We start from the raw sequence: 25,536 nt of genomic DNA, 5'->3' as shown, positions 1-25,536 counted from the left end.
ACCACAATTATACACTGAAAAGTAAAGATACTCTTCCCTAAATACCTGCAGGGTTAATAGTTCTCTTGCTGTACCCCTTTTCTGTATGCTTTTTCTATATCTGCAAAAACAACACTTTACCCCATTTCTAACAGACTATCATTAATTTCACAAGGGAACGGCTGTGAATGTTATCACTTGGTGTCCTGTTCACACAGATTCACCGATGCTGAGGCAAACGTTCTTAATTGCCTTACAGCATCCTGTTATCGCTTGGTGAGCCCAGGTGTCCCTATCTTTAAGTTCTCTCCTCTTTCTGAACCTTCCTGCCTGTTTATTTTCTAGTGCAGTAAATGTATTCAATAATTGTGGGCGGCACGGTGGCACAGTGGTTAGCACTGCTGCCTCACAGCGCCGGAGACCCGGGTTCAATTCCCGCCTCAGGCGACTGACTGTGTGGAGTTTGCACGTTCTCCCCGTGTCTGCGTGGGTTTCCTCCGGGTGCTCCGGTTTACTCCCACAGTCTAAAGATGTGCAGGTCAGGTGAATTGCCCGTAGTGTTAAGTAAGGGGTAAATATAGGGGTATGGGTGGGTTGCGCTTCGGCAGGTCGGTGTGGACTTGTTGGGCCGAAGGGCCTGTTTCCACACTGTAATGTAATCTAATTCAGCATTACATTTTAGTCTGAATGTTTAAAGACAAGTTTTAAGGCTATAGACTTTCTCACCCAGGTGCCCACACCCTCATTCCTCCCTTTGATTGCACCGCGATCACTGAAAGAGAAGGCTAGTCCAAACGAATGCCCTTCAAGGTGGTCCAGCCATCAACATCCTGCAGAGCGGCACCACCATCTTCGCAGCTCATCTGGTCATATTTATCATCGCCATCGACACGTGTGGGTGAGCCATCGGATCGCAAAAGGAGCATCTTCTGGGGCAAATCTATATCACTAAGGGACCGCATAATCTTAGCAATTAAATACCGAACCATACCAATACTGACAAACAAACATAGCTAAATTGATAAGCCAATTGTACCATCAGCCCGATCTGCAGTTTCCCCAACTGGTCCCTTCAGTCATTCTGTCAAGGAATGCCTGGATCTCTTATATCTCAGTAATATTGCCAGTGAGATCGGGAATGCCCATAGTGCATTTATCTTGGACAATGATGCAGACCTCACCCTCCTGGGCAAGTATATAGTCTAAGGCATACTGATTCTGCACAGAGTAAAGACACAGGTCTGATAATCCCAGTTTACTCTGTTCCAGAGCCTCTTTAGTCTTATTTCCTCGAATGGTCAGGCCGCAAAAGAGGGAATTGCGATTCTGTTGACATGTCACCCCTGCCAATCCTTCCAACCTCAGGGTACTCTGGATTCCCCAGCCTATCGGGTGTCCTGTATTGTCACCCAGTCCCTTGGGATCATTCCAGATGGAGCAAGGTTGGTTGAGACCGACCACTTCATCCTCCTCAGATGGAGGTTCCATCGACTTGTCCACTGGCCAGGACAAGGTACTGTTGTGGGAACAAGGGCTCTGATAGTGACCTTATGAGGGACATCTTTGCCATCAAGGACAAGGACATTGGTAGCTTTACCTTAGCTGAAGAAATAATAGTCTGGTTTGGTGTATATTAGGGAGAGTTTGTCAAAATAGGTTACTGAAATGTTACAGCAAGGGGTCTGGTCAGGTCTACAGGAGTAAAGGGTCGACGTTTTGCAAGAGGAGTTGCTTGAGCGCTGCAAAAAATTGGCCAAGTGACTCGAGCACTCGCACTGTATGGGAGACAATGGTCCTCAGAATGCTGTTCCCATTGGGCTCTCCCTTAGCTCTATTGTACATGGTCTTGGTGACAGTATTAGGTTCTGAAAACAGAAAAGGCCTATAAATGCGCATGGGAAGGGTTCCGTTCCAGGTCCATGTGCCACATAAGGCCTACTGTACGCCAGCCAGTGTTACACCAGCCGTTTGTATACACAGACCCGAGGTTATTGGAAAACGATATTTCTCTTCGCAGGGTCGGCAGTAGGAAGTCTGATGAATAGAATGGAATCGGGGACTGAGGACAGGGCAAGTAAGTCATCTCCCGATAGAGAGGAGTAACATATTACTACCTCTGGGTTGAAGAGCGTTCTGTGGGCCTGTATAAATACGTTGTTTGTGGATTGAGGAGTTTCCCCTATCAGGCTTCCCTTTTCTCAAGTCGGCCCGTCCTGCAAAATGGGATGGTGTTCCTGGGCGTCCTTAAAATATTTACCATAATAACGGGGTTGATCATTTTTATCCTAACTCGGCTTGCGTCTGCAGGTAAAATAAAAAAAACATGGTAACGACATGGTAACTCTCACTGATTTCTACTGTCCAGATGGACCATCTGGTCTTTCTGATGTAAGAGTCCATTGCAATAATCAATCTTCATCACGTTCCACATGTCAAAGGCGTCTGGTCCGGTGCACTGGACGACATCTCCTCAGCATGGGTGGTGGATAATCTCTGATCATTCCTGGTCGTATTCATACTTAGTGGCTTTCCCCATCAGGATGTTGTACGTGATCAGAAAGGTGAGGAGATAAGCGATCCCCCACATGTCCCTCCTCTTAGTTCAAGTACCTGTAATAAGATTAACATTAGAACAACAGCAAAATTCAAAACCCATCGACAATGGTGCAGTTGGACCCAAGCTGAGTGCCCAGTGACTTTGACCACCATAGGGGTGGGAAGTAAAACCTGGAAGGGGCCATCCCAACGAGGTTGGAGATCTTTGCCAGTCCAGTTCTTGACGAGCACCAACGAACCAGGCTCTACCCGTGACGAGGCTGAAAGGGAGGGAACATCGCTGTAGGCCGTACGCTCCTGGGAGTAAAAGGCACGCATAACACTAGTTAGAGCAAGAACATAACCAATCATTGCTTCGGTCATGTGGTGGAAGTGGACTGAGAAGGAAGTTGAATCGTTCCAAGGGGTACGGAGGGGGTGACCAGAGAGACTCTCAGCTGGAGACTGTCGTGTCTTGCCCGCAGACATGGATCGCATCTGGAATAAGGCCACAGGGATTAGCATAACCAGGAGAGGCCAGACTCTGCCACTAATTTGGCAAGTTTAGTCTTGAGTCTGGTTAAAACATTCAACAAGGCCGGCCGCCTGAGGATGATAAGCACCATGCAGTTGCCGACAAATACAAAGCTGGGAACAGAGTTCTCCGTTAATATTACCTACAAAGTGTGGTCCATTGTCTGAGCTAATGTATGCAGGTACACTGAAGCGGGAATTATTCCCTTAAACTAAATTTTCATCACAGTCTCAGCAGTAGCATTAGGAGGAGGAAAGTCTTCAATCCACTTCGAAAAGACATCAGCAATAAGCAAAACACATTTCTAGCAACTCAACTCATTTCTCCAACTCAATGAAGTCCAGTTGAAGTGTCTCCAAGGGACCCTCCAGCAAGGGAGTTCTCGTAGAGATACTTGAACTAAGAGGTGGAGGATCGCCTACCCACTAACCTGTTTGATCACGTACAACATCCTGATCGGGAAAGCCACTGACTGAGTATCGATGCAATCCGGTACAATCTGAGATTATCCTGATGTCATATGGTGCACCAGATCAGACGCTTTCAACGTGGAGTCGCTTGAGCGATGGCGTGAGCTGCCAGAGGAAGTGGTGGGTGCTGTTACGATGACAAGTTAAAAGGCTCCTGGACGGGCATCTGAATATGAAGGGTTCAGTTGGGTCAGGGCCAAGTGATGGCAAATGCAACTGGAGTCATAGAGATGTACAGCACAGAAACAGACCCTTCGGTCCAACCCGTCCTTGCTGACAAGATAGCCAACCCAATTTAGTCCCAGCTGCCAGCTCCCGCCCCATATAGGGGCCAAGTGATGGCAAACGTGACTAGATTAATTTAGGATATCTGGGCAGGTTGGGTCAAAGGGTCTGTTTCCGTGCTGTGTGACTTTAATTGTCTTCAGTGAGAGCAGAAGTGTGGTTGTGAAGGCTGGACTTTCAGAGCATGTTCTGCCTGACTGGAAGCAGAAGAGTTTGACTGAAGTGTGTCAGTGTTAATGCCTTGATGTCTCATTTTGCTCCCACCTTCTCGGGGTCGATAACCATTTTGTGTCTGGTCCTTCCTCAAGAAGCTGCATTGCAGGTTCACCCTGAATTGACACTTTTTTTTTTGCTTCCCAAAATCAGACCTGCTCACTCTCAGCAGTATCCCAGTGTTGTTAGAGATATTAACTTTCAGTTGGAGGTATGTAAAATTCAGAGAGATGTCAGTCTTGATGTTTTTGCTTTTTCTGTCCCTGTAAGATCCTGAATCAGGGGAATTAGTTAGAGCGGAGTGAGAACAGAGGGGGAGAGAGAGTGGGATGGTGCTTTCAATTTTGTGGAACAACAAAAGAATATTCCACAGAAAGTAGAATTGCTTGTTCTGAATTTCTACCCTGCACTGATAGTGATGACTTTTGTAATCACTTTTTGCAGAGTATTTGAAAATCTGAAGATTGAAGTTTCAAAATTAACAGATGAAGGGCTTATGCCCGAAACATTGACTCTCCTGTTCCTCAGATGCTGCCTGACCTGTTGTGCTTTTCCAGCGCCACATTTTTTGACTGACTCTCCAGCGTCTGCAGTCCTCACTTTGACGTCAATGTCTGACAGTCACTCAATCCATCGGGATCGCAACGATTTTTGACTGTGATTTCTGTGAGAGAGATCAACGCTTTTTGGTTCCTGTTTGAGGACGTTTTCAGTATCAGTGGGACTGGACGAGAGCCCCCACTGTTGCAGCGCATTGTGTGTGGAGCCTGAAACAGTTATACGGCCTGGGAAGGGGATTTCACGGCAGGGAGGGGCTCTACACGTGTTTGTGAGCAGCTGAAGCTGTGGCCATGGAGAAACCTGAGGAATCCCGCCCTGTGGAGGAACCGTGGATGTGTGGCGACTGTGGGAAAGGTTTCCGTGTCCTATCTGCCCTGGAGACTTATCGGCGCAGTCACACCGGGGAGAGGCCATTCCCTTGCACCGACTGCGGGAAGGCCTTCAGACATTCCTCCCAACTGTTGGCCAACCAGCGGGTCCACACGGGGGAGAGGCCCTTCAGCTGCCCAGAGTGCAGGAAGGGCTTCAGCCCATCTTCCACCCTGCTGAGGCATCAATGGATCCACACCGGGGAGAGGCCCTTCACCTGCTCTCAGTGCTGGAAGGGCTTCACCTACTCCTGCAACCTGCGGAATCACCAGCGAGTTCACGTGCCATCGCAGGGGGATTGAAGGAGTGACGGCCAAGTGCCATTATTGATTGGATATCAACCCGGTTCTGGGGACTCCCGGGTTCGAATCCCCCCATGACAGATGGCAGAATTGGTATTCAGTCAGAAATGTGGAGTTCGGAATCTAACGATCAGACTGTTTCAGGGAGGGGGTGGTGCGGGGGAGAAAGCCCCCATCTGATTCACTCACCCCCTTGTTAGGGAAGGGAACCGCCATTGTGGGAAAGGATTCACTCAGTCGTTCCAGCTGCATCCTTCACCCGGTCTGGCCTACACGTGACTCCAGACCCACAGCAGTCTGGTTGAGTCTACACTGCCCCTTCCTGGCAAATGAGCGGGGAGAAACTTACTTGGAGACAGGGTATGGGTTGAAATTGCTGAGTGAGGCAATACTTCCTCTGGGTTACGGCTTTACCAAGGATCCGATTACAAAGGGACAACTTGGTGCTGACCAATAGTAAAGACAGTGAGGGGGGTGGGACAGGGGAGGAGTGGTGTGTGCACTTTGACCTTGAGGTGCTCAAAAAGCAACTGCTTTTTCTCTGCCTTTTTCCTGGGTGGGGCGGATCTGAAGCTGTAACAAAGTTGGGTTGCAATAAAGGTTACCTGAACTTACCGCCGGGCTCAGACTCTCATTGAAAGCTTTGAGCTCCAAGAGGTTTTTGTTTTAAAGCTGCTCATTTCTTTCAGCCTCCTGCACTAAGTTTAGAACATAGAACAAAGAACATAGAACAACACAGCGCAGAACAGGCCCTTCGGCCCTCAATGTTGCGCCGACCTGTGAACTATTCTCAGTTCGTTCCCCTACACTATCCCAAAATCAACCATGCGCTTATCTAAGGAATGTTTAAATCTCCCTAATGTGGCTGAGTTGACTACCTTAGCAGGTAGGGCAGTCCACGCCCTTACCACTCTCTGCATAAAGAACTTGCCTCTGACATCTGTCTTAAATCTATCACCCCTCAATTTGTAGTTCTGCCCCCTCGTACAAGCTGATGTCACCATACTAGGAAAGAGTCTTTCACTGTCTACCCTATCTAATCCTCTGATCATCTTATATGTCTCTATCAAATCCCCTCTTAGCCTCCTTCTTTCCAATGAGAACGGACCCAAGTCTCTCAGCCTTTCCTCATAAGACACTCCCTCCAGACCAGGCAATAACCTGGTAAATCTCCTCTGCACCGTTTCCAATGCTTCCCACATCCTTCCTGCAATATGGGGACCAGAACTATACACAATATTCCGAGTGTGGCCGCACCAGCGTTTTGTATAGTTGCAGCGTGATATTGCGGTTCCCCGGAACTCAATCCCTCTACGAACGAAACCTAACACACTGTATGCCTTCTTAACAGCACTATCCACCTGCGTGGCAACTTTCAGGAATCTATGCACATGGACTCCAAAGTGAATCACCTCACATTTAGCTGCATTGAACTCCATTTGCTACCTCTCAGCCCAATTTTGCAGTTTATCCAAGTCCCCCTGCAACCTATAACATTCTTCCAAACTGTCCAGTACTCCACCGACTTTAGTGTCGTCTGCAAATTTACTAATCCTTCAACCTATGCCTGCGTCTAAGTCATTTATAAAAATGACAAACCGTAGTAGTCCCAAAACAGATCCTTGTGGCACACCATTAGTAACCAGACTCCAGGCTGAATATTTTGCATAAACCACCACTCGCTGCCTTCTTTCAGAAAGCCACTTTCTAATCCAAACTGCTTAATCACCCTCAATCCCATGCCTCTGCATTTTCTCCAACATCCTACCATGTGGAACCTTTACGGAGGTCCATGTACACCACGTCAACTGCCCTATCCTCATCTACATGCTTGGTCACCTTCTCAAAAAGCGCAATGAGGTTTGTGAGACACGATCTGCCCTTGATGAAACCATGTTGACTATCTGAAATCAAATTGTTGCTTGCTAGATGATTATAAATCCGATCTCTAATATTCCTTTCCAAAAGCTTTCCTTCAACAGAAGTAAGGCTCACTGGTCTATAATTACCTGGGTCATCTCTGCTGCCCTTCTTGAACAAGGGCACAACATTTGCAATCCTCCACTCTGGTACGAAACCTGTCGACAATGACGACTCAAATATCAAAGCCAAAGGTTCTGTGATCTCCTCCCTCGCTTCCCAGAGAAACCTCGGATAAATCCCATCTGGCCGAGGGCACTTGTCTACTTTCACTCCTTCTAGAATTGATAACACCTGTGTGCAACTAACTTTGATCCTTTCGAGTCTAATATCTCGTACCTCATTCTTCTCCTCTACAATATTCTCCTTTTCCTGAGTGAAGACCGATGAGAGATATTCATTAACAGATCTCCAATCTCCACAGGGCCTACACTCAACTTCCCACTTCTGTCTTTGATTAGCCCTATTCCTACCCTAATCATCCTTTTATTCCTCACATACCTATAGAAAGCTTTAGGTTCTCCTTTATTCTATTTGGTAATTACTGCTCATGTCCTCTCTTTGCTCTTAACTCTCTCTTTAAATCCTTCCTAGCTGATCTGTAACTCTCCATCGCCTCTTCTGAACCATCTTGCCTCATCAACACATAAGCCTCCTTCTTCTTTGTCACAAGAGATGCAATTTCTGTTGTAAACCACGGTTCCCCTACCTTATCACTTCCTGCCTGACAGGGACATACCTATCAAGGACACACAATATCTGTTCCTTAAACCAGCTCCACATTTCAATTGTTCCCATCCCCTGCATTTTGCTACCCTATTCTATGCATCCTAAGTCTTGCCTAATTGCATTACAATTGCCCTTGCCCCATCGATAACTCTTGACCTGCGGCATGTTGCTATCCCTTTACATCGCTAAATGAAACCTAACTGAATTATGGTCACTCTCTCCAAAGTGCTCACCTTCCACTAAATCAAACACCTGGCCTGGTTCATTACCAAGCACCAGATCCAGTGTGACCTCCCCTCCTGCACACACTGGACAAAAACTGATCCATACGACGTACTAGAGTGAAAGCATTTCCAGTCAATGTTGGGGAAGTTAAAGTCCCCCATAATGACCACCCTGTTTCTTTCACTCCTACCCAGAATAATTTTGCTAATCCCCTCTTCCACCTCCCTGGAACTCTGCGGAGGCGTATAAAAAAACTCCAAGCAGTGTGACCTCTCCTCTCCTGTTTCTAACCTAAGCCCACATTACCTAAGTAGATGAGTCCTCATCAAAAGTTCTGTCAGCCACCGTTATATTATCCTTGACTAACAAGGCCACGCCTCTCCCTCGTTTACCGCCTTGGCTGTTCTTAATGAAAGATCAAAACCCTGGAACCTGCAACATCCATTCCTCACCCTGCTCTCTCCATGTCTCCGAAATGGCCACAACATCCAAGTCCCAGGTACCTATCCGTGCTGCAAACTCACCTACCTTATTGCGGATACTCTGGCGTTGAAGTAGACTCACTTCAAACCAGTTCGCTGTCTGCCAGCACATTCCTGTGACCCTGAAATCCTGTCCCTGTGATTCCTACTCTCATCCTCCTATGCACTACAGCTACATCCCCGGTTCCCATCCCCCTGCTGATCTAGTTTAAACCCACCCTAATCGCACCAGCAAATTTCCCACCCAGGATATTAGTACCCCTCTGGTTCAAGTGAAGACTGTCCTGTTTGTACAAGTCCCACCTTCCCCAGAATGAGCCCCAATTATCCAAAAACCTGAAACCCTCCCTCCTGCACCATCCTTGCAGCCAGGTGTTCAGCTGATATATCTCCCTATTTCTTGCCTTGCTATCACGTGGCACGAGTAACAAACCAGAGATAACCACTCTGTTTGTTCTAGCCCTCAGCTTCCACCCTGCTCCCTGAAATCCTGCCTTACATCCCTATCCCTCTTTCTGTGGGAGATTAGAAATGTTGTTTTTGCAGATGGGTGAGGTGGTGTAGTTGGGGGGAAGGGAAGCGAAATTCTTGTAGCATGTAGCATACGTAAGGCTAAGACTTTAATGAATATAGAGGGTCTTTTCAAGAAAATAGTTTTAAGCTAGGAAATAACTTTAAAGTGTTGTAGTTGACCACAAAAAGAAGCAACAGGGGCATTTCACAATAAAGCTTATAGTATGATAAGAGAAACTGGATAAAAGAACAAGCTGTAACAAACAAGGAACAAAGAATGCAGACAAGGACAGCAGGATGGCCAGATAAGAAAATAACTAACAAGTGAGGTAATCGACTTATGATAGGATGGGAAAAGGGAGGCGTGATTCCGCAACTTGTAAACTGAATAAGAAAGCGAACATGCTCTGTTTTGGCACGCATTTCTGCTTGATTGCAGAAGCGTCTGGTACTTGCAAGACTTAATAAATTGTTCTTGTTTCCAACGCTTTGTCTCACGCTGATTGATTTGTGAGTGAGTTCTGTTTCTCACAATTGGGGGCCTCGTTCCGGGATGCAAAACTCAGACCGCTTGACACTCTTGGGATGCCGGGGAGGTGTACCTCGCCGATTTCGGTGATCTCCGACTCCCTTGCTTGTCGTTCGCGGTTTGGGCGAGTACGATCCGGACTGGGAGATTTATGGCCGGACGTCCAGAAAAATATTCAAAAGCTCAAGGAGTCGTTGCGGGAAGCTCAAAGTGTCTGTGAGACACGGCGTCTGTGTGTGTGTGTGTGAGAGAGCGAGAGAGAGAGAAAGAGAAAGAGCTGTACAGCAACTAGAAAGTTTAACCTGTTGTGATTTGGTTTGAATGCACATTTGTTTGTTGGTGATTGAATGTTTCTGCTTTGTTCCCTGGAGCTCGAGATCCGGGACTGTTTTGAATCTGATTTCTGCTATGGAAATTTTAACATGATTTCTTTTAAGGTTAAGGATTTTACAGATTATAAAATAAAATGTTAACTCCTGTTCTTTTTACAGGTCATGACTGCCTTACTATCAGCTTCTAACTAATCTCTTTTATCCTTACATAAAAGTGATTTATGGAGAACAGTTGAAGTCTCAAAAAGCATATAGTTGGTCAGATTAATCGGACGAGTAAGGTGTCTAGTCAGGACCCTGAAGGGGGTGTGGAAGAGGGTGACACCGGACCTCATTAAGATTAATCAAATTAGCAACAATGGGAGGCACGGGGAGTTGCCTGGGTAACGATCGATCTGTAACTAACGGTAAAGGGGAATATATTTCACCCGACAGTCCTTGGGGGAGAATGTTGGGAAATTGGGAACACAACTCCCAGACGCGGGGGAAAGGTAAGGCTATAATGGTAAATTACTATTGTTGTTTTGTCTGAACTAGAGAAAGTATTAAGGCGCCTGGTATTTTTTTGCCCAAATATGGGTCCGATGAGGATTGGCTGTGTCAAGATCTTAAGATATATGTCAATCGGAAAGAAGCGTACAGTCAAAAAGAGTCCGATTATGCGGTTTGTTGGATAGGGAGCACGGGAGTAAAATTATGTCCCATGAATAGGGAGGAATCAGGGAAAGAACAGAAAAAGAATGAACAAGGGAAGCCACAATGGGATCCCTTAACATGTTTGCCGCCCCCATATACTACTCCCCGGAACGAGCCTCCAGCTCCCAAAGTAGAACCGAGCCCAGACACAGAAATGGGAACGGACTCTGAACTAAAAGATGCAGAACCTGGGTGGGGGGGGGGCAGAGTCACTCGAGCCACCACACGTAAAGGAGGGGCAGAGATATTGGAAAATGTAAAATTATGTCCCTTACGAGAGGTTCCGATTGGGGAAGGTACAATCGGATATGTAAACGCTTCCTTAACTAGCAGTGAAGTTAGGGTCTTTACAAAGGAAATGAAAAGTTTAATAGAGGATCCGGTTGGACTAGCCGAACAATTAGAGCAATTCCTAGGGCCTAATTTATATACCTGGGGAGAACTGATGGCAATTTTAGGAACGTTATTTTCAGGGGAAGAACGAGGTATGATTAGGAGAGCAGCTTTATAGGAATGGGAAAACAGGCACCCAGTTGGGGAAGAAGGGGCCCCAGCAGAACAGAAATTCCCAAATGTTGACCCACATTGGGAAAATAATGACAGAGAACACAGGGAGTCAATGCGGGATCTATGAGAAATGGAATATTAGGAATTAAAGAGGCGGCACCAAGATCATAAAACTTTGTTAAGGCCTTTGAAGTACGACAAGAGAAGGATGGAACCCCTTCTGCATTTCTTAAAAGGCTCAAGGAAGCCACAAGGAAGTGTTTGGGAATGGATCCCGATAATCAGATAGCACAGGGACACTTAAAGGTCCAGTTTGTAACGAAATCATGGCCGGACATACAAAAGAAATTACAGAAATTAGATGGATGGAGTGAAAGACAGATGGAAGAGGTGTTACGAGAGGCACAGAAAGTGTATGTGAAAAGGGAAGACGAGAAGCAGAAACAGAAAGCCAAAATGATGGTGGAGGCAGTAGAAGAAATAACAAAAAGGAGACTGGGGTCAAGGGATAACAGGAAGGGTAGGGGAGGACACGAAAGCCAAAGGTCAGATACCTGGGAAAGGAGGCAACAAACCAGAGATAACCACTCTGTTTGTTCTAGCCCTCAGCTTCCACCCTAGCTCCCTGAAAGCCTGCCTTACATCCCTATCCCTCTTTGTTTTGTGGTTAGCACTGCTGCCTCACAGCGCCAGAGCCCCCGGTTCAATTCCCCTCCCACGTCTGCGCGGATATCCTCCCATTTTCCAAAGACGTGCAGGTTAAGGTGAATTGGCCAAGCTAAATTGCTCCGTAGTGTTTGGTGACGGGGAATGGGGCTGGGTGTTTTGCTCTTTGGCGGGTCGGAGTGGACTTGTTGGCCCGAAGGGCCTGTTTCCACACTGGAGGGAATCTGATCTAAAGTTCTGGAATTTATATATTGATGAACTGAAACCTGCAACCCATTCTAAAAGATGAAGGACTCAGCAGCGGTCCAGGTTTGTTCCAAATATTGCATCGGTTGCATGACACTGTGATGTTTTGGTAGTAATTCTGTGTCTTAGGATCCTGCAGCACAGCTACCCGCAGAAGAAGCAGCGCTGCAGAAGCCAGTGCTTCCAAATACACCTGGGTGGGCGGGGTTTACCAGAAGGGGCGGGGTTTAGATTGGAGGGCGGGCGGAGCACATGGGCGGGGCGTGTCTCGTGAGAGGGTCGCGGGCTAGTAGGCGGGGCAAGGCGGCTATCCTGGAGGCGCGCGGCTTTGTGGGCGGTTGCGCGTGAGGGCAGGGGGCGTGGTTTGGCTTGGGCGGGGTCCGCGGCGTAGGGGCGGGGTTTGGTTCGCGAGTTGGAAAGGAGTTTGTGTCCAAGAGGCGGGGCTTGGTATCGATGGGGCGGGTTTACATGCAGCGTTCCAAAGTGCGGGGTGAACGAACTGCGTTCGGAAGGGGCGGGGTTAACGAGCTGCGTCCGGAAGGGGCGGGGTTTACGAGCTGCGTCCGGAAGGGGCGGGGGTTTACTATCTGCGTTCGGAAGGGGCGGGGTTTATGTGCCGCTTTGGCGGGGGAAGGGGCGGGACCAGGACCAGGGGGCGTGGCCACCCGAAGCCGGAACTATGCCAGCGGCCTGTTTCCTCCGCTGGAGCTTCGGCTGCAGTAAGTAAGGTAAAGCTTTATCAATATTTCCTTTTAAAAAGTTTGTATTTAATAACCAGTAATGGCTACTCAATATCATCATAAAGTCCCAAAATGCAATTCTTTTCAATCCATAGCAGATAAGCACTAAGAGTTAATTTTCTACGGGATTCAACAGCCTCAGCACTAAAATGGTCTCACAAGGGAACGGCTGTGAATGTTATCACTTGGTGTCCTGTTCACACAGATTCACCGATGCTGAGGCAAACGTTCTTAATTGCCTCACAGCATCCTGTTATCACTTGGTGAGCCCAGGTGTCCCTACCTTTAAGTTCTCTCCTCTTTCTGAGCCTTCCTGCCTGTTTATTTTCTAGTGCAGTAAATGTATTCAATAATTCAGCATTACATTTTAGTCTGAATGTTTAAAGACAAGTTTTAAGGCTATAGACTTTCTCACCCAGATGCCCACACCCTCATTTCTCCCTTTGATTGCACCGAGATCACTGAAAGAGAAGGCTCGTCCAAACGAATGCCCTTCAAGATGGTCCAGCCATCAACATCCTGTAAGCGGCACCACCATCTTCGCAGCTCATCTGGTCATATTTATCATCGCCATCGACACGTGTGGGTGAGCCATCAGATTGCAAAAGGAGCATCTTCTGGGGCAAATCTATATCACTAAGGGACCTCATAAGCATAGCAATTAAATACCTAACAATACCACTACTGACAAACAAACATAGCTAAATTGATAAACCAATTGTACCATGAGCCCGATCTGCAGTTTCCCCAACTGCAGTCATTCTGTCAAGGAATGCCTGGATCTCTTCTTGTATCTTAGTAATATTGCCAGTGAGATCGGGAATGCCCATAGTGCATTTATCTTGGACAATGGGGAAGACCTTTCCCTCCTCGGCAAGTATATAGTCGAAGGCATACCGATTCTGCACAGAGTAAAAGACACAGGTCTGATAATCCCAGTTTACTCTGTTTCAGAGCCTCTTTAGTCTTATTTCCTCGAATGGTCAGGCGGCAAAAGAGGGAATTGCGGTTCTGTTGACTTGTCACCCCTGCCGATCCTTCCAACGTCAGGGTACTCTGGATTCCCCAGCCTATCGGGTGTCCTGTATTGTCACCCAGTCCCTTGGGATCCTTCCAGTTGGAGCAAGGTTGGCTGAGACTGACCTCTGCATCCTCCTCAGATGTAGGTTCCATCGACTTGTCCACTGGCCAGGACAAGGTACTGTTGTGGGAACAAGGGCTCCGATAGTGACCTTATGAGGGACATCTTTGCCATCCAGACCAAGGAAATTGGTAGCTTTACCTTAGCTGAAGAAATAATAGTCTGGTTTGGTGTATATTAGGGAGAGTTTGTCAAAATAGGTTACTAAAATGTTACAGCAGGGGGTCTGGTCAGGTCTACAGGAGTAAAGGGTTGACGTTTTGCAAGAGGAGTTGCTTGAGTGCTGTAAAAAATGGGCCAAGTGACTCGAGCACTAGCACTGTATGGGAGACAATGGTCCTCAGAATGCTGTTCCCATTGGGCTCTCCCTTAGCTCTATTGTACATGGTCTTGGTGACAGTATCAGATTCTGAAAAGAGAAAAGGCCTATAAATGTGCAAGGGAAGGGTTCCATTCCAGGTCCATGTGCCGCATAAGGCCTGCTGTACCCCAGCCAGTGTTAGGCCAGCTGTTTGTATACACAGACCGGAGGTATTGGAAAGTGATATTTCTCTTCACAGGGTCGGCAGTAGGAAGTCTGATGAATAGAATGGAATCGGGGACTGGGGACGGGTCAAGTAAGTCATCTCCCGATATACAGGAGTAACATACTACTGCCTCTGGGGTGAAGAGCATTCTGTGGGCCTGTATAAATAAGTTGTTTGTGGATTGAGGAGTTTCCCCTATCAGGCTTCCGTTTTCTCGAGTTGGCCCGACCTGCAAAAAGGGATGGTGTTCCTGGGCTTCCTTAAAATATTTACCGTAATAACGGGGTTGATCATTTTTAACCGCACGAGGCTTGCGTCTGCAGGTAAAATCAAAAAAACATGGTAACTCCCGCTGATTTCTACTGTCCAGATGGACCATCTGGTCTTTCTGATGTAAGAGTCCATTGCAATAATCAATCTTCATCACGTTCCACATGTCAAAGGCGTCTGGTCCGCACTGGATGACATCTCCTCAGCATGGGTGGTGGATAATCTCTGATCATTCCTGGTCGCATCCATACTTAGTGGCTTTCCCCATCAGGATGTTGTACGTGATCAGAAAGGTGTGGAGATAGGCGATCCCCCACATGTCCCTCCTCTTAGTTCAAGTATCTGTAATAATATTAACATTAGAACAACAGCAAGATTCAAAAACCCAACTGGACAGGGTCCACTCCTTTTGTTGGGATTCCAGGATTCTCTCCTCCTCTTCCCCCATTTGATTGGTGTGGTCAATCAATTTACAGTGGTGCAGGTGGACCCAAGCTGAGCGCCCAGCGACTGTGACCGCTGTATGGGTGGGAAGTAAAACCTGGAGGGGGCCATCCCAACGAGGTTGGAGATCTTTGCCAGCCCAGTTCTTGACGAGCGCCAACGAACCAGGCTCTACCCGTGACATGGCTGAAAGGGAAGTAACATCGCTGTAGGCCACATGCTCCTGGGAGTGAAAGGCACGCATCACGTTAGTTAGAGCAAGAACATAACCAATCATTGCTTCGGTCATGTGGTGGAAGTGGACTGAGAAGGGTGCCGAATCGTTCCAAGGGGTATGGAGGGGGTGACCAGAGAGACTCTCAGCTGGAGACAGTCGTGTCTTGCCTGCAGACATGGATCGCATCTGGAATAAGGCCACAGGGATTAGCATAACCAGGAGAGGCCATACTCTGCCACTAATTTGGCAAGTTTAGTCTTGAGTCTGGCTAAAACATTCAACAAGGTCGGCCGCCTGAGGATGATAAGCACCATGCAGTTGCCTACAAATACAAAGCTGGGAACAGAGTTCTCCGTTAATATTACCTACAAAGTTGGTCCATTGACCGAGCTAATGCACGCAGGAATACTGAAGCAGGGAATTATTTCCTTAAACAAAATCTTCACCACAGTCTCAGCAGTAGCATTAGGAGGAGGTTAGGCTTCAATGCACTTCGAAAAGACATCAGCAATAAGCAAAACACATTTATAGCAACTCAACTCATTTCTCCAACTCAATGAAGTCCAGTTGAAGTGTCTCCAAGGGACCCTCCAGCAAGGGAGTTCTCGTAGAGATACTTGAACTAAGATGTGGGGGATCGCCTACCCACTAACCTGTTTGATCACGTACAACATCCTGATCGGGAAAGCTACTGACTGAGTATCGATGCGATCTGGAACGATCTAAGATTATCCTGATGTCATCTGGTGCACCAGATCAGACGCTTTCAACGTGGAGTCGCTTGAACGATGGCGTGAGCTACCAGAGGAAGCGGTGGGTGCTGGTACGATGACAAGTTAAAAGGCTCCTGGACTGGCATCTGAATATGAAGGGTTCAGATGGGTCAAGGCCAAGTGATGGCAAATGCAACTGGAGTCATAGAGGTGTACAGCACAGAAACAGACCCTTCGGTCCAACTCGTCCTTGCTGACAAGATAGCCAACCCAATTTAGTCCCAGCTGCCAGCATCCGGCCCAGATAGAGGCCAAGTGATGGCAAACGTGACTAGATTAATTTAGGATATCTGGGCAGGTTGGGCCAAAGGGTCTGTTTCCATGCTGTGTGACTCTAATTGTCTTCAGTGAAAGCAGAAGTGTGGTTGTGAAGGCTGGACTTTCAGAGCATGTTCTGCCCTGACTGGGAGCAGAAGAGTTTGACTGAAGTGTGTCGGTGCTAATGCCTTGATGTCTCATTTTGCTCTCACCTTCTCGGGGTCATTAACCATTTTGTGTCTGGTCCTTCCTCAAGAAGCTGCGTTGCAGGTTCACCCTGAATTGACACTTTTTTTTTGCTTCCCAAAATCAGACCTGCTCACTCTCAGCAGGATCCCAGTGTTGTGAAAGATATTAACTTTCAGGTGGAGGTATCCAAAATTCAGAGAGATGTCAGTATTGATGTTTTTGCTTTTTCTGCCCCTGTAAGCTCCTGAATCAGCACCTTAAGGGGAATTAGTTAGAGCTGAGTGAGAACAGAGGGGGAGAGAGAGTGGGATGGTGCTTTCAATTTTGTGGAACAACAAAAGATATTCCACAGAAAGTAGAATTGCTTGTTCTGAATTTCTACCCTGCACTGATAGTGATGGCTTTTGTAATCTCTTTTTACAGAGTATTTGAAAATCTGAAGACTGAAGTTTCAAAATCAACAGATGAAGGGCTTATGCCCGAAACATTGACTCTCCTGCTCCTCGGATGCTGCCTGACCTGCTGTGCTTTTCCAGCGCCACATTTTTTGACTGACTCTCCAGCGTCTTCAGTCTTCACTTTGATGTCAATGTCTGACAGTCACTCAATCCATCGGGACCGCAACGATTTTTGACTGTGATTTCTGTGAGAGGGATCAACGCTTTTTGGTTCCTGTTTGAGGACGTTTTCAGTATCAGTGGGACTGGACGAGAGCCCCCATTGTTGCAGCGCACTGTGCGTGGAGCCGGACACAGTTATACGGCCTGGAAAGGGGATTTCACGGCAGGGAGGGGCTCTAAACGTGTTTGTGTGCAGCTGAAGCTGTGGCCATGGAGAAACCCGAGGAATCCCGCCCAGTGGAGAAACCGTGGAAGTGTGGCGACTGTGGGAAAGGCTTCCGTGTCCCGTCTGCCCTGGAGACTCATCGGCGCAATCACACTGGGGAGAGGCCATTCCCCTGCACCGACTGCGGGAAAGCCTTCAGACATTCCTCTTACCTGTTGGCCCACCAGCGGGTCCACACGGGGGAGAGGCCCTTCAGCTGCCCAGAGTGCGGGAAGGCCTTCAGCACATCCTCCCACCTGCTGAGCCACCAGCGTGTACACACGGGGGATAGGCCCTTCAGCTGCCCAGAGTGCGGGAAGGCCTTTACCCAGGCCTCCACCCTGCTGAGGCACAAGCGGGTCCATACGGGGGAAAGGCCTTTCAGCTGTCCCGAGTGTGGGAAGGCCTTCAGCAATTCCTCCACCCTGCTGACCCACCAGCATGTCCACACGGGGGAGAGGCCCTTCAGTTGCCCTGAATGCGGGAAGACCTTTACCCAGGTCTCCAACCTGCTGAGGCACCAGCGTGTCCATACGGGGGAAAGGCCCTTCAGTTGCCCTGAATGCGGGAAGGCCTTCAGCGATTCCTCCACCCTGCGGAGTCACCGGCATGTCCACACGGGGGAGATGCCGTTCACCTGCTCTCAGTGTGGGAAGGGCTTCACCTGCTCCTCCAATCTGCGGATCCACCAGCGTATCCACACGGGGGAGAGGCCCTTCAGCTGCCCCAAGTGCGGGAAGGCCTTCAGCAATTCCTGCGCCCTGTTGAGGCACCAGCATGTCCACACCGGGGAGGGGCCGTTCACCTGCTCTCGGTGTGGGAAGGGCTTCACCTGCTCCTCCACCCTGCAGAGCCACCAGCGGATCCACACAGGGGAGAGACCCTTCAGCTGCTCTCAGTGCTGGAAGGCCTTTACCCACGTCTCCTCCCTTATGACCCACCAGCGTATCCACACGGGGGAGAGGCCATTCACCTGCTCTCAATGCGGGAAGGGCTTCACCTGCTCCTTCAACCTCCAGACCCACCAGCGGGTCCACACCGGGGAGAGGCCCTTTAGCTGCCCAGAGTGCGGGAAGGCCTTTACCCAGGTCTCCACCCTGCTGAGGCACCAGCGGGTCCACACGGGGGAGCGGCCCTTCAGCTGCCCCGAGTGCGGGAAGGCCTTCAGGAACTCCTCCACCCTGCTGGCCCACCAGCGGGTCCACACGGGGGAGAGGCCCTTCAGCTGCCCCGAGTGCAGGAAGGGCTTCAGGTATTCCTCCCACCTGCTGACCCACCGGCGGGTCCACACGGGGGAGAGGCCCTTCAGCTGCCCAGAGTGCGGGAAGGCCTTTACCCAGGTCTCCACCCTGCTGAGGCACCAGCGGATCCACACCGGAGAGAGGCCGTTCACTTGCTCTCAGTGCGGGAAGGGCTTCACCTACTCCTCCAACCTGCGGAAACACCAGCGAGTTCACGTGCCATCACAGGGGGATTGAAGAAGTGAGCCATTATCGATTGGACTATCAACCCGGATTCCGGGTTTGAATCCCCCCACGACAGATGGCAGAATTAGCATTCGGTCAGAAATGTGGAGTTCGGAATCTAACGATGAGAGTGTTTCAGGGAGGGGGTGGTGCAGGGGAGAAAGCCCCCATCTGATTCACTCTCTCCCTTGTTAGGGAAGGGAACTGCCATTGTGGGAAAGGATTCACTCAGTCGTTCCAGCTGCATCCTTTACCCGGTCTGACCTACACGTGACTCCAGACCCACAGCAGTCTGGTTGACACTACACTGCCCCTTCCTGGCAAATGAGCGGGGAGAAACTTACTTGGAGACAAGGTGTGGGTTGAAATTGCTGATGAGGCAATACTTCCTCCGGGTTACGGCTGTACCAAGGATCCGATTACAAAGGGACAACTTGGTGCTGGCCAATAGTAAAGACAGTGAGGGGGGGTGGGACAGGGGAGGTGTGGTGTGTGCACTTTGACCTTGAGGTGCTCAAAAAGCAACTGCTTTTTCTCTGCCTTTTTGCTGGGGGGAATCTGAAGCTGTAACAAAGTTGGGTTGCAATAAAGGTTACCTGATCTTACCACTGGGCTCAGACTCTCATTGAAAGCTTTGAGCTCCAAGAGGTTTTTGTTTTAAAGCTGCTCATTTCTTTCAGCCTCCTGCACTAAGTTTAGAACATAGAACAAAGAACATAGAACAATACAGTGCACAACAGGCCCTTCAGCCCTCGATGTTACACAACCTGTGAACTATTCTCAGCTCATTCCCTGACACTATCCCAAAATCAACCATGCGCTTACCTAAGGATTGTTTAAATCTCCCTAATGTGGCTGAGTTGACTACCTTAGCAGGTAGGGCATTCCACGCCCTTGCCACTCTCTGCATAAAGAACTTGCCTCTGACATCTGTCTTACATCTATCACCCTTCAATTTGTAGTTATGCCCCCTCGTACAAGCTGATGTCACTATCCTAGGAAAGTCTTTCACTGTCTACCCTATCTAATCCTCTGATCATCTTATATGTCTCTATCAAATCACCTCTTAGCCTCCTCCTTTCCAATGAGAACGGACCCAAGTCTCTCAGCCTTTCCTCATAAGACCCTCCCTCCAGACCAGGCAACAACCTGGTAAATCTCTTCTGCACCGTTTCCAATGCTTCCCACATCCTTCCTGAAATATGGGGGCCAGAACTATACACAATATTCCAAGTGTTTTGTATAGTTGCAGCGTGATATTGCGGTTCCCCGGAACTCAATCCCTCTACGAACGAAACCTAACACACTGTATGCCTTCTTCACAGCACTATCCACCTGAGTGGCAACTTTCAGGGATCTATGCACATGGACTCCAAGATCACTGGCTTCCTGTTATTCTTCCCAAAGTGAATCACCTCACATTTAGCTGCATTGAACTCCATTTGCCACCTCTCAGCCCAATTCTGCTAATCCATCCACCTCTGCCTGCACCTAAGTAATTTTAAAAATGACAAACCGCAGTAGTCCCAAAACAGATCCTTGTGGCACACCACTAGTAACCGGACTCCAGGCTGAATATTTTCCATAAACCACCACTCGCTGCCTTCTTTCAGAATGCCACTTTCTAATCCAAACTGCTAAATCACCCTCAATCCCATGCCTCTGCATTTTCTCCAACATCCTACCATGTGGAACCTTTACGGAGGTCCATGTACACCACGTCAACTGCCCTATCCTCATCTACATGCTTGGTCACCTTCTCAAAAAACTCAATAAGGTTTGTGAGCCACGATCTGCCCTTGATGAAACCATGTTGACTATCTGAAATCAAATTGTTGCTTGCTAGATGATTATAAATCCGATCTCTAATATTCCTTTCCAAAAGCTTTCCTTCAACAGAAGTAAGGCTCACTGGTCTATAATTACCTGGGTCATCTCTGCTGCCCTTCTTGAACAAGGGCACAACATTTGCAATCCTCCACTCTGGTACTAAGCCTGTAGACAATAACAACTCAAATATCAAAGCCAAAGGCTCTGCTATCTCCTCCCTCGCTTCCCAGAGAAACCTCAGATAAATCCCATCTGGCCGAGGGCACTTGTCTACTTTCACTCCTAGAATTGATAACACCTGTGTGCAACTAACCTTGATCCTTTCGAGTCTAATATCTCGTACCTCATTCTTCTCCTCTACAATATTCTCTTTTTCCTGAGTGAAGACCGATGAGAGATATTCATTAACACCTCTCCAATCTCCACAGGGCCCACATTCAACTTCCCACTTCTGTCTTTGATTAGCCCTATTCCTACCCTAATCATCCTTTTATTCCTCACGTACCTATCGAAAGCTTTAGGGTTCTCCTTTATTCTATTTGTTAAGGACTGCTCATGTCCTCTCATTGCTCTTAACTCTCTCTTGAAATCCTTCCTAGCTAATCTGTGACTCTCCATCGCCTCATCTGAACCATCTTGCCTCATCAACACATAGGCCTCCTTCTTCTTTGTAACAAGAGATGCAATTTCTGTTGTAAACCACGGTCCCCATTACCTTATCACTTCCTCCCTGCCGGACAGGACATACCTATCAAGGACACACTATATCTGTTCCTTAAACCAGCTCCACATTTCAATTGTTCCCATTCCCTGCATTTTGCTACCCTATTCTATGCATCCTAAGTCTTGCCTAATTGCATTATAATTGCCCTTGCCCCATCGATAACTCTTGACCTGTGGCATGTTCCTATCCCTTTACATCGCTAAATGAAACCTAACTGAATTATGGTCACTCTCTCCAAAGTGTTCACCTTCCACTAAATCAAACATCTGGCCTGGTTCATTTGCCAAGCACCAGATCCAGAGTGACCTCCCCTCTTGTCGGCCTTCGACATACTGTGTCAGAAAGCCCTCCTGCGCACACTGGACAAAAACTGATCCATACGAAGTACTAGAGTGAAAGCATTTCCAGTCAATGTTGGGGAAGTTAAAGTCCCCCATAATGACCACCCTGTTTCTTTCACTCCTACCCAGAATAATTTTGCTAATCCCCTCTTCCACCTCCCTGGATCTCTGCGGAGGCCTATAAAAAAACTCCAAGCAGTGTGACCTCTCCTCTCCTGTTTCTAACCTCAGCCCACATTACCTGAGTAGATGAGTCCTCATCAAAAGTTCTGTCAGCCACCGTTATATTATCCTTGACTAACAAGGCCACGCCTCTCCCTCTTTTACCGCCTTGGCTGTTCTTAATGAAAGATCAAAACCCTGGAACCTGCAACATCCATTCCTCACCCTGCTCTCTCCATGTCTCCGAAATGGCCACAACATCCAAGTCCCAGGTACCTATCCGTGCTGCAAGCTCACCTACCTTATTGCGGATACTCTGGCGTTGAAGGAGACACACTTCAAATCACTTCACTGTCTACCAGCACATTCCTGTGACCCTGAAATCCAGTCCCTGTCCTTCCTACTCTCATCCTCCTGTGCATTGCAGCTACACCCCCCGGTTCCCATCCCCCTGCTGATCTAGTTTAAACCCACCCGAATAGCACCAGCAAATTTCCCACCCAGGATATTAGTACCCCTCTGGTTCAAGTGAAGACTGTCCTGTTTGTACAAGTCCCACCTTCCCCAGAATGAGCCCCAATTATCCAAAAACCTGAAACCCTCCCTCCTGCACCATCCTTGCAGCCAGGTGTTCAGCTGATATCTCTCCCTATTCCTTGCCTTGCTATCACGTGGCATGGGTAACAAACCAGAGATAACCACTCTGTTTGTTCTAGCCCTCAGCTTCCACCCGAGCTCCCTGAAATCCTGCCTTACATCCCTATCCCTCTTTCTGTGGGAGATTAGAAATGTTTTTGCAGATGGGTGAGGGGGTGTAGTAGGGGGAAGGGAAGGGGAATTCTTGTAGCATGTAGCATACGTAAGGCTACGACTTTAATGAATATAGAGGGTCTTTTAAAGAAAATAGTTTTAAGCTAGGAAATAACTTTAAAGTGTTGTAGTTGACCACAAAAAGAAGCAGTAGGGGTATTTCACAATAAAGGTGAAGTATACTGATTCCATAATAAAGTGATTCCGCAATTTGTAAACTGAATAAGAAAGCGAACAGGCTCTGTTTTGGCGCGCATTTCTGCTTGATTGCAGAAGCGTCCAGTACTTAGAAGACTGTAATAAATTGTTCTTGTTTCCAAAACTTTGTCTCAGGCTGATTGATTTGTGAGTGAGTTCTGTTTCTCACAATTGGGGGCCTCGTTCCGGGGTCCAAGACTCAGACTGCTCGACACTCTTGGGATGACCGGGGAGGTGCACCTCGCCGATTTCGGTGATCTCCGACTCCCTTGCTTGTCGTTCGCGGTTTGGGCGAGTACGATCCGGACTGGGAGACCCTGGAAACAAGGCGGGCAGACGCGGCGGGTTAGGTCGGGCAGCTCTTGTGCACAGGACCCGGGTAGGGAAAGGTCTTAAAGGATATATCCGGGTGACCGGGGGCAGCGGTATTTGCTGCAAGAATTGCTGCGGGACGGGGCACACCGAAATGACCAGGTAACTCTGTGCACAGACCAAGGTCAGAAGAGGGACCTTTTATGTCTTGCCTTGGTGGTCAGGACATATAAAAGTATGGGGAATTGGTGATATATAAAATTAAGCATATGTCAATGGAAAACAGCCAGTGTCAGAAGGGCTAGTAGTTGAAGGGCTACTGAGGATGCCCTTCATAACTAACTTATGACCAGACATCCAGATGAATATTCAAAAGCTAGAGGAGTCATTGCGGAAAGCTCAAAGTGTCTGTGAGACACGGTGTCTGTGTGTGTGTGTGTGTGAGAGAGAAAGAGCTGTCCAGCAACTAGAAAGTTTAACCCAGTGTGATTTGGTTTGAATGCACATTTGTTTGTTGGTGATTGAATGTTTCTGCTTTGTTCCCTGGAGCTTGAGATCCGGGACTGTTTTGAATCTGATTTCTACTATGGAAATTTTAACATGATTTCTCTTAACGTTAAGGATTTTACAGATAATGAAATAAAATGTTAACTCCTGTTCTTTTTACAGGTCATGACTGCCTTACTATCAGTTTCTAACTAATCTCTTTTATCCTTACATAAAAGTGATTTATGGAGAACAGTTGAAGTCTCAAAAAGCATATAGTTGGTCAGATTAATCGGACGAGTAAGGTGTCTAGTCAGGACCCTGAAGGGGGTGTGGAAGAAGGTGACACCGGACCTCGTTAAGATTAATTAAATTAGCAACAATGGGAGGCACGGGGAGTTGCCTGGGTAACGATCGATCTGTAAATAACGTTAAAGGGGAATATATTTCACCCGACAGTCCTTTGGGGAGAATGTTGGGAAATTGGGAACACAACTCCCGGACGCGGGGGAAAGATAAGGCTACAATGGTAAACTATTGTTGTTTTGTCTGGACTAGAGAAAGTATTAAGGCGCCTGGTATTTTTTGACCCAAATATGGGTCCGATGAGGATTGGCTGTGTCAAGATCTTAATATATATGTCACTCGGAAAGAAGCGTACAGTCAAAAAGAGTCCGATTATGCGGTTTGTTGGATAGGGAGCGCGGGAGTAAAATTATATCCCATGAATAGGGAGGAATCAGGGAAAGAACAGAAAAAGAATGAACAAGGGAAGCCACAACAGGATCCCTTAACGTGTTTGCCGCCCCCATATACTACTCCCCGGAACGAGCCTACAGCTCCCGAAGTAAAACCGTGTCCAGACACAGAAATGGGAACGGACTCTGAACTAAAAGATGCAGAACCTGGGGGGGGAGGGGGGGGGGGCAGAGTCACTCGAGCCACCACACGTAAAGGAGGGGCAGAGATATTGGAAAATGTAAAATTATGTCCCTTACGAGAGGTTCCGATTGGGGAAGGTACAATCGGATATGTAAACGCTCCCTTAACTAGCAGTGAAGTTAGGGTCTTTACAAAGGAAATGAAAAGTTTAATAGAGGATCCGGTTGGACTAGCCGAACAATTAGAGCAATTCCTAGGGCCTAATTTATATACCTGGGGAGAACTGATGGCAATTTTAGGAACGTTATTTTCAGGGGAAGAACGAGGTATGATTAGGAGAGCAGCTTTATAGGAATGGGAAAACAGGCACCCAGTTGGGGAAGAAGGGGCCCCAGCAGAACAGAAATTCCCAAATGTTGACCCACATTGGGAAAATAATGACAGAGAACACAGGGAGTCAATGCGGGATCTATGAGAAATGGGAATATTAGGAATTAAAGAGGCGGCACCAAGATCATAAAACTTTGTTAAGGCCTTTGAAGTACGACAAGAGAAGGATGGAACCACTTCTGCATTTCTTAAAAGGCTCAAGGAGGCCACAAGGAAGTGGTTGGGAATGGATCCCGATAATCAGATAGCACAGGGACACTTAAAGGTCCAGTTTGTAACGAAATCATGGCCGGACATACAAAAGAAATTACAGAAATTAGATGGATGGAGTGAAAGACAGATGGAAGAGGTGTTACGAGAGGCACAGAAAGTGTATGTGAAAAGGGAAGACGAGAAGCAGAAACAGAAAGCCAAAATGATGGTGGAGGCAGTAGAAGAAATAACAAAAAGGAGACTG

General features: G+C 47.8%; 2 protein-coding genes across 9 annotated transcripts in view; one reads left to right on the top strand and one right to left on the bottom strand.

The window, feature by feature from the left end:
- Nucleotides 1–19,445, top strand: part of LOC148144196 (uncharacterized) — a 190,486-nt gene extending 171,041 nt beyond the window's left edge. Inside the window, exons 1-4 of one of the 8 annotated variants that reach the window (XM_087974609.1) lie at nucleotides 12,778–12,822; nucleotides 13,254–13,420; nucleotides 14,536–14,592; nucleotides 17,077–19,445. In XM_087974609.1, coding sequence (XP_087830735.1) covers nucleotides 17,484–18,956 — 1,473 coding nt within the window. In that variant the 5' untranslated portion in view covers nucleotides 12,778–12,822; nucleotides 13,254–13,420; nucleotides 14,536–14,592; nucleotides 17,077–17,483 and the 3' untranslated portion in view covers nucleotides 18,957–19,445. Of the gene's footprint in view, nucleotides 1–12,769; nucleotides 12,823–13,219; nucleotides 13,421–14,535; nucleotides 14,593–17,076 lie in introns of those variants that run through there. The other 7 variants (XM_087974607.1, XM_087974605.1, XM_087974608.1 and 4 more) reach the window with 7 other exon arrangements.
- Nucleotides 1–25,536, bottom strand: part of LOC148144194 (uncharacterized) — a 264,591-nt gene that overhangs the window by 221,313 nt on the left and 17,742 nt on the right. The gene's annotated exons all lie outside the window — the stretch shown is intronic.

The sequence above is a fragment of the Chiloscyllium plagiosum genome, unplaced genomic scaffold (assembly GCF_037043375.1).
Source record: "Chiloscyllium plagiosum isolate Xiang-an unplaced genomic scaffold, Cpla_swu_hap1 HiC_scaffold_27, whole genome shotgun sequence".
Taxonomy (NCBI): Eukaryota; Metazoa; Chordata; class Chondrichthyes; order Orectolobiformes; family Hemiscylliidae; genus Chiloscyllium; species Chiloscyllium plagiosum.
The sequence above is the reverse complement of the archived record's forward strand: the minus strand, read 5'-3'. Positions and strand labels throughout refer to the sequence as shown.